At 38.0% G+C, this 13,477-nt stretch overlaps 1 protein-coding gene across 3 annotated transcripts in view; it reads right to left on the bottom strand.

The window, feature by feature from the left end:
• Positions 1–265: 265 nt before the first annotated feature.
• The window catches only part of TAFA4 (TAFA chemokine like family member 4), a 187,850-nt gene continuing 174,638 nt past the window's right edge, over positions 266–13,477 (bottom strand). For all 3 annotated transcript variants that reach the window (XM_081071284.1, XM_081071286.1, XM_081071285.1), the window contains one exon: positions 266–3,114. In XM_081071284.1, the coding sequence (XP_080927410.1) occupies positions 3,103–3,114 (12 nt within the window). In that variant the 3' untranslated portion in view covers positions 266–3,102. The remainder of the gene's footprint in view (positions 3,115–13,477) is intronic.

Below are 13,477 nucleotides of genomic sequence, written 5' to 3'. Positions count from 1 at the left end.
GGCAGCTGGCCTAGCAGTGCTGGTGCTGGACTGGGGGCGTGCCACCCATCGAAGGGGCCGCCGTCCGCACCCCATCTAATAGTGTGAACATGACAGAACAAGGGCTCGGTGTTGCTGCATCATGTCTTCAAAGCCCCTGGAAACCCACAGAATGTGCTGAGCTGCATCTGCCCCATGCAGCCTCCAAGCAGAGACTGTGCAGCGTGGGCTGGTGTTCTGCCAGTGTAGACAGTGCTGTACATGACCTCAGAGGTGTTTATAGTCCACGTCCAACCACTGAGCACTGCAACTTTTCCCCCTATTACCCCAGGACAATAGTCTCCTTTAAATAAATAAAAAAGCAGGCAGTCACTTTTCTCAATTCAAATAGAAATTCAATAGTGTATATTTTACCCCATGTTACAGCAATAGCAGCACGACGTTTTTCATGAGTGTACTGGAATATTATAAGGTAGTGGCAGACAATGCAAGTGCTGGAACAAACCAATCTAACCCTGATAAAGCAGAGTAGATACCAGCCAGATCCTAAGACTAGCCCATCTCCCTGACACCTAGAACACAGGATAATATATGTTATTTTAAAAGTACTCAAAGGAAAATAGCTCTATAATTTCCTGTCTGTTTCATGATTCCTCACTATGTATTTTCCAATGGGAACTACCCGTGTGAATATAGGCAATTTTAGTTTTATTGGGTCCTAAATTCTTTTATAAAATGGGGATATTCATCAGCCCTCCCAGGTTGAGAGTAAAAATGGATTTATGTATAAGGATGGATAGTTTCCCCAACAACTCAGGGGTTCTTGGGAAGTTTCATTAAGTGTTTGTTGAATTTAATGTATGAACAAGGTTCCACTTTTCCAAGGGCAAGTACTAAAAAGGTATGTATGATTTAGAGCAGGAAATCGGGACCTAAGAGGGAGCTGTAAAACCTCGCTGGCTCCTTTGGTGAGACCCAGGCTGAGTCGGCGCCCAAGCTGAGTAGCTCCATGTTTTAAGGTATAAGAACTAAAGGGGTCTCGTCTTGAGACCACACATGCCACAATTAAAAGGCCTCGTGCTGGCATGACTGATACCCTCATGACTCCCTCAGGATCTTTGCTTTAAATTCTGGAAAATATAGAAAAGTGTCCTACAGAAAAAGACTAGGAATGATAACATTAAAATGCTTCTCGTGAAAGCCCCATTTCAGGGCTAACTTTTGAAAGAGGTAAAAAGTATACTTTGCAGCAATAATGGATGAAATGGCAGCTTTGATACCTGCCATTTTCTCAAATGGACCATTTATTCCCTGGAAGTAGTTTACACCCTAGAAATGTACCTCAAGGTGAAACAGTGTCATATTTACTTGATTTTATTTAGGGTACAAGATCAGATGCTTGGGCAAAGACTATGTGCTTTAAAATCTATGTGCATATAAAATCTACTTATTATTTTTTAGCTCTTTTCTTAAAAAGGAAGATCTTATACTAAAGGCAGCAGAGTATGCATAAAACATCATAAATGTGCCTAAAGTTAATTAAACCTCCCTAGATTTAACTCCGTAAGACTACATGGTTTGGGAGAAGAAATAAAGTAGCAATCTATATTTAAGTCTCAAGTTTTCCATATAGTTCACATCCCCAAAGTTAAATATTATTTTTTAAAGTTATTTTTCACTTTTGCATTTAAAATTTGCGAGCCTCAGATGTTAACACAAGGTAATAAAATAACAACAAAAACTTATAGTATGCCATAAGCCATCAGCAGAAAGAATTTTTTACTTACTAAGAAACAATTCTTGTTAAGCATCCAATCAGTCAAATTCAAACAAAATTTAGCAAACAAATGGATATCACCTATTTCCATTCCTTTTGCAAGAATAAAATGTTACTACTATAAACATTGTAGTAATACTTTCCCCATAATTATGAGAGCACAGGGATAATAGTGCAAAAAGTAAGCTTTGGCCATTTCTTACTATATATAAAATCTATCCCATATTATTATAGTTGTATGTATTTTAATAACATTATGCATTTAAAATCTGGGTCAGTTGTTTTTCATCTGTAATGTTTTTCTGCATGACAGCTTTCTAAGAATATGTGGAGACACATCAGCTACAAAAATCATTAAACCAAGAAAAAAGACTCAGATTTTACATTTAAATAAAATTATTAACAAATAAGCAGGTAAAGAGCTAAGTTAAGAATAAATCATGTACAGTCTAAAAATTCAGCATTTCAAGACTCTTGTCTAGGAATTAACAAAATATTTTAATATAATTGACATAAACTGGACCTAAGAAATCACCTTTGATCTAAACAGAGACTGTTTTCTATTTTCAATGTTTTCTATGACTACACATTAGCCACAAAAAACCCACAAAAATTCACATATTTCTTGGTGAATATGTCATGATAGAGCTTTGGTTATAAAATATCAATGTTCATATGCCTTCTTAGCACTCAGCAAAATGGTGCACTGAAATTAAAATGCTTACATTTTATTTCTCCTAATGTAACAATGGAAATTAAAATACAAAAATTTTAAATTAAAAGCAAAAATAAAATGCATACACAATAACCCCAATAAGTTCTGCCATTCTTCAATGTTTATAAAACAAATTTTCATGACCATTTTATCAGAATTCATTAACCTACATCCACAAATATGTTTTGCCAAAATGTTTTGTTACTTAGACCCATTTCAAACCACTTTAATGCAAAGGCTAAAGGAAAAGTTCAAAAGAGGAAAGAATGAGGACCCTTGTCAAACCTTTGTCCACACTAAGAAATTGAAGACCCAATATTCCTTTAGTGATGATCCATTCTGAAGTCTGTGGTTTGTTCCTCCAGGATTTCTTACAGGTATGTTCCTTGGGATCTGGATATGATGTCAGTTGTGTGGCAGCCTGTGGTTACAATTCAATGTAATAAAATGATGAAGAACAGAGGGGAGGGCTGGGACCGTTAAGTGAAAGCTCCGCCTTACAGCACACACATGCACGTATGATGTTGCTGGAAATCCAACACAGTTTTCCACAAAGTGGCCAGGATAGTAATTCAAACAAAAGAGCCTGGCATCTCGTAGCTCCTCCAGGATTGAAGCACACCTCTCTTTGCTATCGTGTTACCTAAAACAAATTAAATTAGTGAGCATTCAATGCCCCATACCCACCAAAGATAATCCTTCCTGCCACCAGACGCATATGTCCCTGCCCATGTCATTGTGTAGGGTACAGCAGTTTGCACCTTTATCCATAACCAACCTCACCAAATCAACTTCGAATTCTTCTTGACATTTCTTGTTTTTAGGTTGCAAAGAAAACGTGCATTGATGGGACTGCAAATTGGCACAGCCACTCTAGAAAAGAGCACGAAGGGTCCTCAAAAAATCAAAAATAGAACTACCAAATGACCCAGAAATCCCTCTTCTTCCAAAGAAATCCAGAACACTAATGAAAAAGATATATGCACCCTGATGTACACTGCAACATTATTTACAATCGTCAAGACATAGAAGATGGTTGGATAAAGAACAGATGGTACGTATATACAATGGAATATTACGTAGCCATAAAAAGAATGAAATCTTACCATTTCCGACAACATGGATGATCTAGAGAGTATTAATGCTAAACGAAATAAGTCAGACAGAGAACACCAAAAAAAAGATGCCAAAAAAAAAATGTATACACATTTTAAGATAACATCTCTTAAAATATGTACACATTTTTTTGGCACCCTGGTATATGATTTTACTTATATGTGGAATCTAAAAATCAAAATAAATGAGCCAACAAAACAGAAACACACTCATAGATACAGAGAACATTTTGATGGTTGCCAGATGGAAGGGGGTTAGGTGGCTGAGTGAAAAAGGATTAAGACGTACAAATTGGAAGTACAAAATAGTCTCAGGGATATAAAGTACAGCATAGGGAATAGAGTAACAATATGGTAATAACTATGTATGGTGCCAGGTGGGTACTAGACTGTCAGGGACATCACTTCATAAATTATATAAATGTCTGACCACTATGCTGCACACCTGAAACTACTATAATACTGAATGTCAACTGTAATTGAAAATAGCTAACTTTTTTATTAAAAAAAAGAAAACATGCACCAAGGCTTCTACAACATGGTGTTACATGTCCCAGCTTTGTATTTTGTGGAGTTATAAAAATCCCATCAGATTAGGTACATTCATGGCACCTCAGGTTGACTCACACATGCTGAGCGTGCTCTGTAAATGGTACTCAAATTTTGTCAAATGAATGCTGATTAAAATCAGCATATGTCGAGATGAAAATGTTGCCTTTGTACCTTTTCTAATGTAGTTAATTTGCATTTTAAAAAATACATTATTTTGTAAAACTGCCATATGGACTAGAAACATACCTCCATTAAAGGGCTTTTTTTTAATTCCATTTTTAAATGCCCCAGTCTCATTACTTATAATCTAAGAAAATAGCTCAGCAGTTTCTATAGTTTGATTTCTTCATGTAAGAAATTTTATATATTCAATACACCAACTAGAAAAAAAAAGCTTAATACTTTAACATGACTACACCATGAAAATATTTTCGAACTAAATTACATTAGTTGATAGCAGTCATCATGCCTCGTCTTTAGATCCAATCAGGTATTTATTCAAACCTCAGATTCACCATTAACTGATAATGGCCTTTATGTATTCTACAATGTAATAGCTCTTCCGTTTGTGCTGGAATACTATAGCAACAAAACAAAAATCCCATCCTAGAGTACGGGCCGGCACACTTTTTCTCTCCAGGACTAGACAGTAAATATGTCCACATTTGCAGATGTATAGTCATTGTCACAACTACTCAACTCTGCCTACTACAAAAGCCACATGGACAATACAACCCGCAAACTAATTGGTGTGGCTTTGTTCCAATAAAACTTTATTTGGACACTGAAATTTGGATTTCATATAATTTACATATGTTATGAAATGTTAATTTCTTTTTTATTTTTCCAAGCACTTAAAATTGTATATCTAACCCACCTTAGCTCACAGGCCATGAGCTGAATTTGGCTAGCAAACCATATCTTGCTGATTCCTATTCTAGAAGAAAGGATTGGATAAACAGGCAAATAAATAGTATGTCTAATGTGCTATGTGCTATGGAGAAAAGTAAATCAGTATAATGGAGAAAAGAAATATTGGGGCAGGGACAGTAGATGGCTACTGTTTTATAGACATTGTCAGAAAAGGAGATATTTGAAGAGACACTTGGAGGAAGGGAGGGAGGGAGCTCCGACTGTCTTGGGGAAGAGCATTCCAGGTAGAAAGGTGAATGCAAGGGGGACCACAGGTCAATACAAGATTTTTGGCCTTTCTCTGACTGAGGTACAAAGGTGAGACAAGGAACGCATGGCAGATGGCATCTTTTTGTTCTTTATTAATTAAAGTTTATTGGGGTGACAATTGTTAGTAAAGTTACATAGATTTCAGGTGTATAATTCTGTGATACGTCATTTATATGTCACACTGGGTGTTCACCACCCAGAGTCAGTTCTCCTTCTATCACCATGTATTTCATCCCTTTTACCCTCATCTACCACTCCCCTGGTAACCACTAAACTATTGTTTGTGTCTATCAGTTTTGGGTTCTTCATTTGTTTGTCTTGTTCATTTGCTGTTTTCAGTTTTATATCCCACATATCAGTGAAATCATATGGTTCTCTACTTTATCTGCCTGACGTATTTCGCTTAGCATAATAATCTCAAGATCCATACAAGTTGTCGCAAATGGCACTATTTCATCTCAAAATGGATCAAAGACCTAAACCTAAGACCTGAAACAATAAATGCATTGAAGAAAACATAGGTACTAAACTTATGGACCTTCAAAAGCTAAAATAAATGAATGGGACTACATCAAACTGAAAAGCTTTTGCACAGCAAAATAAACCATCAACAAAACAAAGAGGCAACCAATACCTCAGATAAGGGGCTAATATCCAAAATATATAAGGAACTCATACAACTCAACAACAACAAAACAAACAACCCAATTAAAAAATGGGCAGAGGACCTGAAAAGACATTTCGCCAAAGAGGACATACAAATGCCCAATAGACATGTGAAAAAATGCTCAACATCACTAATCATCAGAGAAATGCAAATAAAAACCACAATGAGATACCACCTCACCCCAGTCAGAATGGCTATCATCAACAAGACAAACAGTAACAAGTGTTGGAGAGGCTGTGGAGAAAAAGGAACCCCTATACACTGTTGGTGGGAATGCAGACTGGTGCAGCCGCTATGGAACACAGTGTGGAGGTTCCTCAAAAAATTACGAATACAATTACCATATGACCCAGCAATCCCTCTCCTCGGTATCTACAAAAAAAATCTGAAAACATTTATCCATAAAGACATGTGTGCTCCAATATTCATTGCAGCTTTGTTTACGGTGTCCAAGACATGGAAACAACCAAAGTGTCCTTCAATAGATGAATGGATAAAGAAGTTGTGGCATATATACACCATGGAATACTATTCGGCGGCAAGAAAAGATTGCATCTTAAAGGGATCACTTGGCTGAAGTGATGAAAGGGGAAGCCAAGAGAATGTGTGACAAACAGGATGAAGAATGTGACAGAAAGAGGAATTAGCCTTTGGCTTGAAAAACCTGATGACTGAATCGGTCATTTTCTGGATGCGGAGGACTGGCTCGCTTTGCCTTAGTTTCTTCATCTGCCTAATGTAAAAATAGCACCAGTTCCCTTCAGTTGCAGCGAAGAGTGACTGAAATATGTGAACTGAGTTGCATGGCCCAGTGCTTGTCACGTGGTTAACACTCAAGAAGTGTAGCTGCTGCCATGGTAGCTCTTCCCAGATTGATCATGTGTCTATACCTGACCTAACAGTGTTTACAGCCAAGTAGTGATCTGCATCTAGCATGGAATTCTCAAAGGCATGTTATTTAAGGAAGCTCATATCCATGCCCAGCTCATTTTAGAAGCTATCTACACTGAAAGTTGGATCAGATAAATTAGGATTTATTTTCCTGTAAAACTTTCATTTTGCTGATCGTATAAGGAAGGTTCATCATTATTTGGAATTTTGGTGGATAATGGTTACTAACATGCCAATATTAGCTCCACTCACATGTGACATGGTACCCTGAGTATTTTAAGCTCTGGCTGTAGGAATCAGGGGAAACAAGACTTCAGGGTAAAGATACTATCTCAGTTGGACCTGGAAAGACAAGTGGAATTTTAGAAGAAAAAGGAGATGGAGAAGAAAGCAATGGGGTGTGGAAATACATGGCCTACTGGGTGAGTGCCAGGGAAGGCCCATCCCCAAAGCGCTTATACTCTGTATTTTCGTCCTATTACTAATAGGGATTTATGAATGATCTCTCATCAGGAGGGAACCTGGGCATGGAGTTGATTCTGGTGGCACAGAGAGCAGAGTATAAACCAATAAAAGCTCAAGCCAAGCGCAGATAGGGAGCTCAGTTAAACCAGTGGCTCCTGCATGTTTGTTCGTCAGTCACCACAACCAGTTTTTTAAAGTATGGTTTTCTAAGCCTAGAAGGTCATGGAGGTGGGGCTCAAAGCAGTGCATTTTTAACAAGTGCCCATGGTGATGCTTCTACAGATACTGATATCAAGCAATTATTATAACATTGTGGCAAAAGAGGATGAGGATGGCCCAAGGTGGTAGCCCAAGAGACAGAGAAAGGGATCACTTAGAGAGCCGTCTGTGGACAATACCAGGAGGACTTGGCATCTTAGATCTTGAGAGGGGAATGGCGGTGTTAAAGCAAAACCCTGTTTTTTAAATTCCTAACTCCTACCTTAGATTTCCAATATAAAATATTAGAAACAATTAGACACTTTGAAGAACAAAATGATGTAAGAGGATTAGGTAGGATGCTTGCAAAGAGCTACTAAAAAACATATACTACTCTCTAAAGCAGAATTTTTCCGTCTCAGCACTACTGCTATCGGGGGCCAGACGACTCTGTGCCATGGAGGCTGCCCTGTGCGTTTTAGGGTGGTTAGCAGATCCTCCCTGCAGGTACCCAGAACATCCCCTCCCTAATGTGTGACAACTGAAAATGTCCCCACACAGCAAATAGCCCTTGAGGGAAAATTTCCCCTAGTTGAGAACTGTTCTAAAGACATAGCTGTTCACACTTAGTAGATGTTGTAAAAGTAAGAACATTAAAAAAATCTGAGAGCGGACGGGTGGCTCAGTTGTTTAGCGCGCGAGCTCTGGGCAACAGGGCTGCCGGCTGGATTCCCACATGGGCCAGCGAGCTACATGCTCCACAACTTGGTTGGAGCACGTGCTCTCAGCTGCAAGGTTGCCAGTTCGACTCCCGAAAGGGATGGTGAGCTGCGCCCCCTGCAACTAACAACTGGCGGCTGGACCTGGAGCTGAGCTGCGCCCTCCACAACTAAGATTGAAAGGACAACAACTTGACTTGGATGGAGCTGATGAGCCCTGGGAAAAACACACTACTGTTCCCCAATAAAAAGTCCTGGAAATACACACTGTTCCCCAGTAAAGTCCTGTTCCTCTTCCCCAATAAAATCTTTTTAAAAAATCTGGAAGTTCTTGATATTTAATAAGATTTACTTCCATTTTCAAACCACAAACGCCATGGCAAATGGTTGGCTTTTGTACGAAGACGATGTCATGCACTTGTCAGGAACTTTAATACTGACAACTCAGACAAAAAACGAACTCTTTACCATAGAGAATGCAGTAAAACTCAGAATTAAGAAAATGGAAATTGAGGCAGGACGACAGAGAGAGAGTTATATTTTTCCACAAGGAGTAATAGCTGTCCCCTCTCTGTGAAGCTTGAAAACTACACAGGAGAATAAACTCAATGCCAACCTTCTATGCTTTGGGAGAGACAAAAAGAATGGTTAGGGAGGCGTCCCCTCTCATCTTCATGTCTTCATCTAAGCCTATTAATATATCGAGTTAACTGCTAACTCTTTTCATATTTGCATGTAAGTGGAAAATAAAATTCTGACATAGGTGGTTTACTGTAGACAGACAATCTTACCTTTTGCCCCTTCTATGCTTTGTTGTGCATGAACAGTTTAAGGAAAATGGAAACTCTTTTGTTATGTATTTAACACCCTCTCCTTTAGGGTGGCAATTGCTCTACCTTTGTAGAGCTGGTATCTCACCAGTGAAGTAAGGTCAGGTGGTTTTAAGAAAAAGATGTAGCTTCTGTGGGCACCAACCTCTACACAGAAGCCAGTCACACCTCCACAAATGACTTTACTGTGTGTGCAGAAGATCCATAAAATACACAAAATGTTTTATGCAGTTCAAGTCACACTGACTCGGATTAATAAAGGAAACAAAGTTTTATAACTTAGAGATTATTCTCCAGTGGCTTATCACTAAAAAAAAAAACAGCTAAGCATCACAATAGCTTAGGGAACTATATTATGTTTCTACAACTCTTCAAAGTGCCAAATGAAATGTCACTACTGTTGAGGATTTAGCTACAGCAAACTTGGATTCCCAGCACACAGAGCCAAAATGCCCCTAAAGGTTTGCTTCCTGCAAATGCCCTCTATAACTGTACATAAACGGAGAGGGAATCACTATACCAAGAGGCTACTTTCCAGATCATAGCTGGCTTGCACTCATGATCCTGTTTCATATTTATATGTAAAAATCAATGCAAGCTGAAATGTTACTTCTTGGTCTACAAGAATTACAGTAAAAGAAAAATTTATCATTGATGGATGTAAGTAAGCTCCTAGCTCGTTGGTAACTCCAGGATTTTCATTTCAGTGGTTAGGGAAAATGGCTGAAAGGGACCAGCAGCAAAACAAGAATGGAATTAGTGAAAGGCAGGGTTTGCTTAGCAGGCACACTTGGGTTTACGTAGATTGGGATTTCATTGGGATCGGCTTAGAGGAGGCACTCATAGAAATGATGGAGTGGTAACCTCCTTCCTTCAACATGACTCCGTGAACTTCACTGCCCTGGATATAAACACATGTATCAGGTCATTTATCCTGGGCCTCTTGGTATCATTGACAAGGGCAAGTTAGATGATAATTGCAATTAATAATTGGAAGTAGTCTTGGCTTTGAAATTATGCTCTAAATAGATAAAAAGTAACTTAATCAACTGACTTAATATACTATTGATAATTTTTGGTATGATAATATCAACAAAAACTTACATTTACTTTAAAATTTATTATAAAATACATTATTTTTATGTTTTTGATTTAATATCCTATATTGCATAAATGGCATATATTTAAATATTTACCTTATAAAAATTTATTATAATATCTCATGCACACAATGAAGAGAAGAATTCACCTGCTTTTGACCTCAGTAGTTGAAGATGAATGAGAAATCTGTGTAGTAATTCAAAATACTCATAAAGGGAGAACCGTAAGCAAGATGAGAAGCCATTCAATAATCATTATACCTCCTGAGGGGCCAAAGTTCAGAGAGAAACCATAACTATAGAGTCACTCCAATCTATTGTGTCTCATTCTAATATCACAGAATGTCCTGTTTTACTAATTTTCATTCAAAAAAATAGTTAATGAGACATCCAGCGGGCTCTGGGACCATCAGGGTAAAGAGACATGGCCCTGATTTCCCAGCTCTGCTTTGAACAGAAAGCTCAAGGTCTGAACAAATAAGTCCAGCTGACGCTTGAATAACATAAGTTTGAATAACATGGGTCTACTTATATGCAGAATTTTTTCAATAAATACCTGTAGTGCTTTCTATCTGCAGGTGGGAGTCCGTGGATGAAGAGGGCCGACTGTATGCAAACATCTATACGTTTTATACAGGAGACTCAAGCATCAGTATATCTGGGTATACGTGCGGCTCCCATAGAGCCTGAGGGACCACAAATTTTGAGGAAGTCAAAAGTTATACATGGTTTTTTGACTGCGTAGGGGTAGGAGGTGTGTCAAGTTGTTCAAGGGTCAACTGTATACCCATCGACGGAAAATATAACCATAGTAAATGCTCAAAGATAAAGGGGACATGATTCTAATAAGGGAAGTGTTCCCTGAAGAAATAATGGTAAACCTAAGAAAAAAAAAAAAGGAGGGTAACACATTCCATGAAGAGTATATTCCTTTAAAACTGCAGATACCAGCGTAAGAGAGACTAACAGTCAGCAAAGATGGCCGAAGCAGAAAGAATGTAGGGCAGGTAAGTTGCCCGTTGACTTATTAAGAGCTTTTCAACATAGTGTTGGAAGTCCTTGCCAGAGCAATCAGGCAAGACAAAGAAATAAAAGGCATCCAAATAGGGAAAGAAGAAGGTAAATTGTCACTCTTTGCAGATGACATGATGCTATATATAGAAAACCATAAAGACTCCACCAAAAAGCGATTCGAAACAATCAACGAATACAGTAAAGTTGCTGGCTACAAAATCAACGTACAAAAGTCCATTGCAGTCCTATATACTAACAATGAAATATCAGAAAAAGAAATAAAAAAAAACAATCCCTTTTGCAATTGCAGCAAAAAAAATAAAATACCTAGCAATAAATTTAACCAAGGATGTGAAAGACCTATATGCTGAAAACTATAAGACACTTTTGAAAGAAATTGAAGAAGACACAAAGAAATGGAAAGACATTCCGTGCTCATGGATTGGAAGAATCAACATAGTTAAAATGGCCATATTACCCAAAGCAATATACAGATTTAATGCAATCCCCATCAAAATCCCAATCGCATTTTTTAAAGAAATAGAACAAAAAAATCATCAGATTTGTCTGGAACCACAAAAGACCCCGAATCGCCAAAGCAATCTTAAGACAAAAGAATAATACTGGAGGTATCGCACTCCCTAACTTCAGCTTGTACTACAGGGCTACAATAATCAAAACAGCATGGTATTGGCAGAAAAACAGACACATAGACCAATGGAACAGAATTGAGAACCCAGAAATAAAACCATATAAATATGGACAGATAATTTTTGACAAAGAAGCAAAAAGCATACAATGGAGAAAAGATAGCCTCTTTTATAAATGGTGCTGGCAGAATGGGAAAGCCACGTGCAAAAGAATGAAACTAGACTGTTATCTGTCACCATGTACCAAAATTAATTCAAAATGGATCAAAGACTTAAGCATTAGACCTGACACAATAAACTGCATAGAAGAAAACATAGGTACTAAACTTATGGACCTTGGGTTCAAAGAGCATTTTATGAATTTGACTCCAAAGGCAACAGGAAGTAAAAGCTAAAATAAACCAACGGGACTATATGAAACTTAAAAGCTCCTGCACAGTAAAAGAAACCATCGACAAAATAAAGAGGCAACCAACTGAATGGGAGAAGATTTTTGCAAACAGTGCCTCCGATAAGGGGCTGATATCCAAAATATACAAGGAACTCATGAAACTCAACAGCAGGAAAATAAACAACCCAACTGAAAAATGGGCAGACAACCTGAAGAGACATTTCTCAAAAGAGGACATACAAATGGCAAATAGACATATGAAAAAATGCTCAGCATCACTAATCATCAGAGAAATGCAAATAAAAACCACAATGAGATATCACCTCACCCCAGTCGGAATGGCTATCATCAACAAGACAAATAGTAACAAGTGTTGGAGAGGCTGTGGAGAAAAAGGAACCCCCATACACTGTTGGTGGGAATGCAGACTGGTGCAGCCACTATGGAAGGCAGTGTGGAGGTTCCTCAAAAAATTACAAGTAGAATTACCATATGACCCAGCAATTCCTCTCCTGGGTATCTACCCAAAAAATCTGAAAACATTTATCCATAAAGACACGTGTGCTCCAATGTTCACTGCAGCTTTGTTTACAGTGGCCAAGACATGGAAACAACCAAAATGTCCTTCAATAGATGAATGGATAAAGAAGTTGTTGTATATATAAACAATGGAATACTATTCGGCGGTAAGAAAAGATGATATAGGAACATTTGTGACAACATGGATGGATCTTGAGAGTATAATTCTTAGTAAAATAAGTCAGACAGAAAAAGCAGAGAACCCTATCATTTCACTGATATGTGGTATATAAACCAAAAACAACAAAAGAACAAGACAAACAAATGAGAAAGAAAAACTCATAGACACAGACAATAGTTTAGTGGTTACCAGAGGGTAAGGGGGGTGTGGGGTGGGAGATGAGGGTAAGGGGGATCAAATATATGGTGATGGAAGGAGAACTGACTCTGGGTGGTGAACACACAATGGGATTTATAGATGATGTAATACAGAATTGTACACCTGAAATCTATGTAACTTTACTAACAATTGTCACCTCAATAAATAAATAAATATTTTTTTTTTTTTAAAAAGAGCCTAACAGGCACAGGCTAGTAGACTAAGTAGCCAGAGGAAGCCAGTAGAAAACCTGGGGGACGACTAGCTTAGAGGATTCACGTTTCACAGAAATGAATGTAACCATCGTATGGAGAACAGGCTAACTGGGAGCAAG

Source organism: Rhinolophus hipposideros (genome assembly GCF_964194185.1).
Source record: "Rhinolophus hipposideros genome assembly, chromosome: 14".
Lineage (NCBI taxonomy): Eukaryota > Metazoa > Chordata > Mammalia > Chiroptera > Rhinolophidae > Rhinolophus > Rhinolophus hipposideros.
This window is presented reverse-complemented; position numbering and strand designations above follow the sequence as displayed.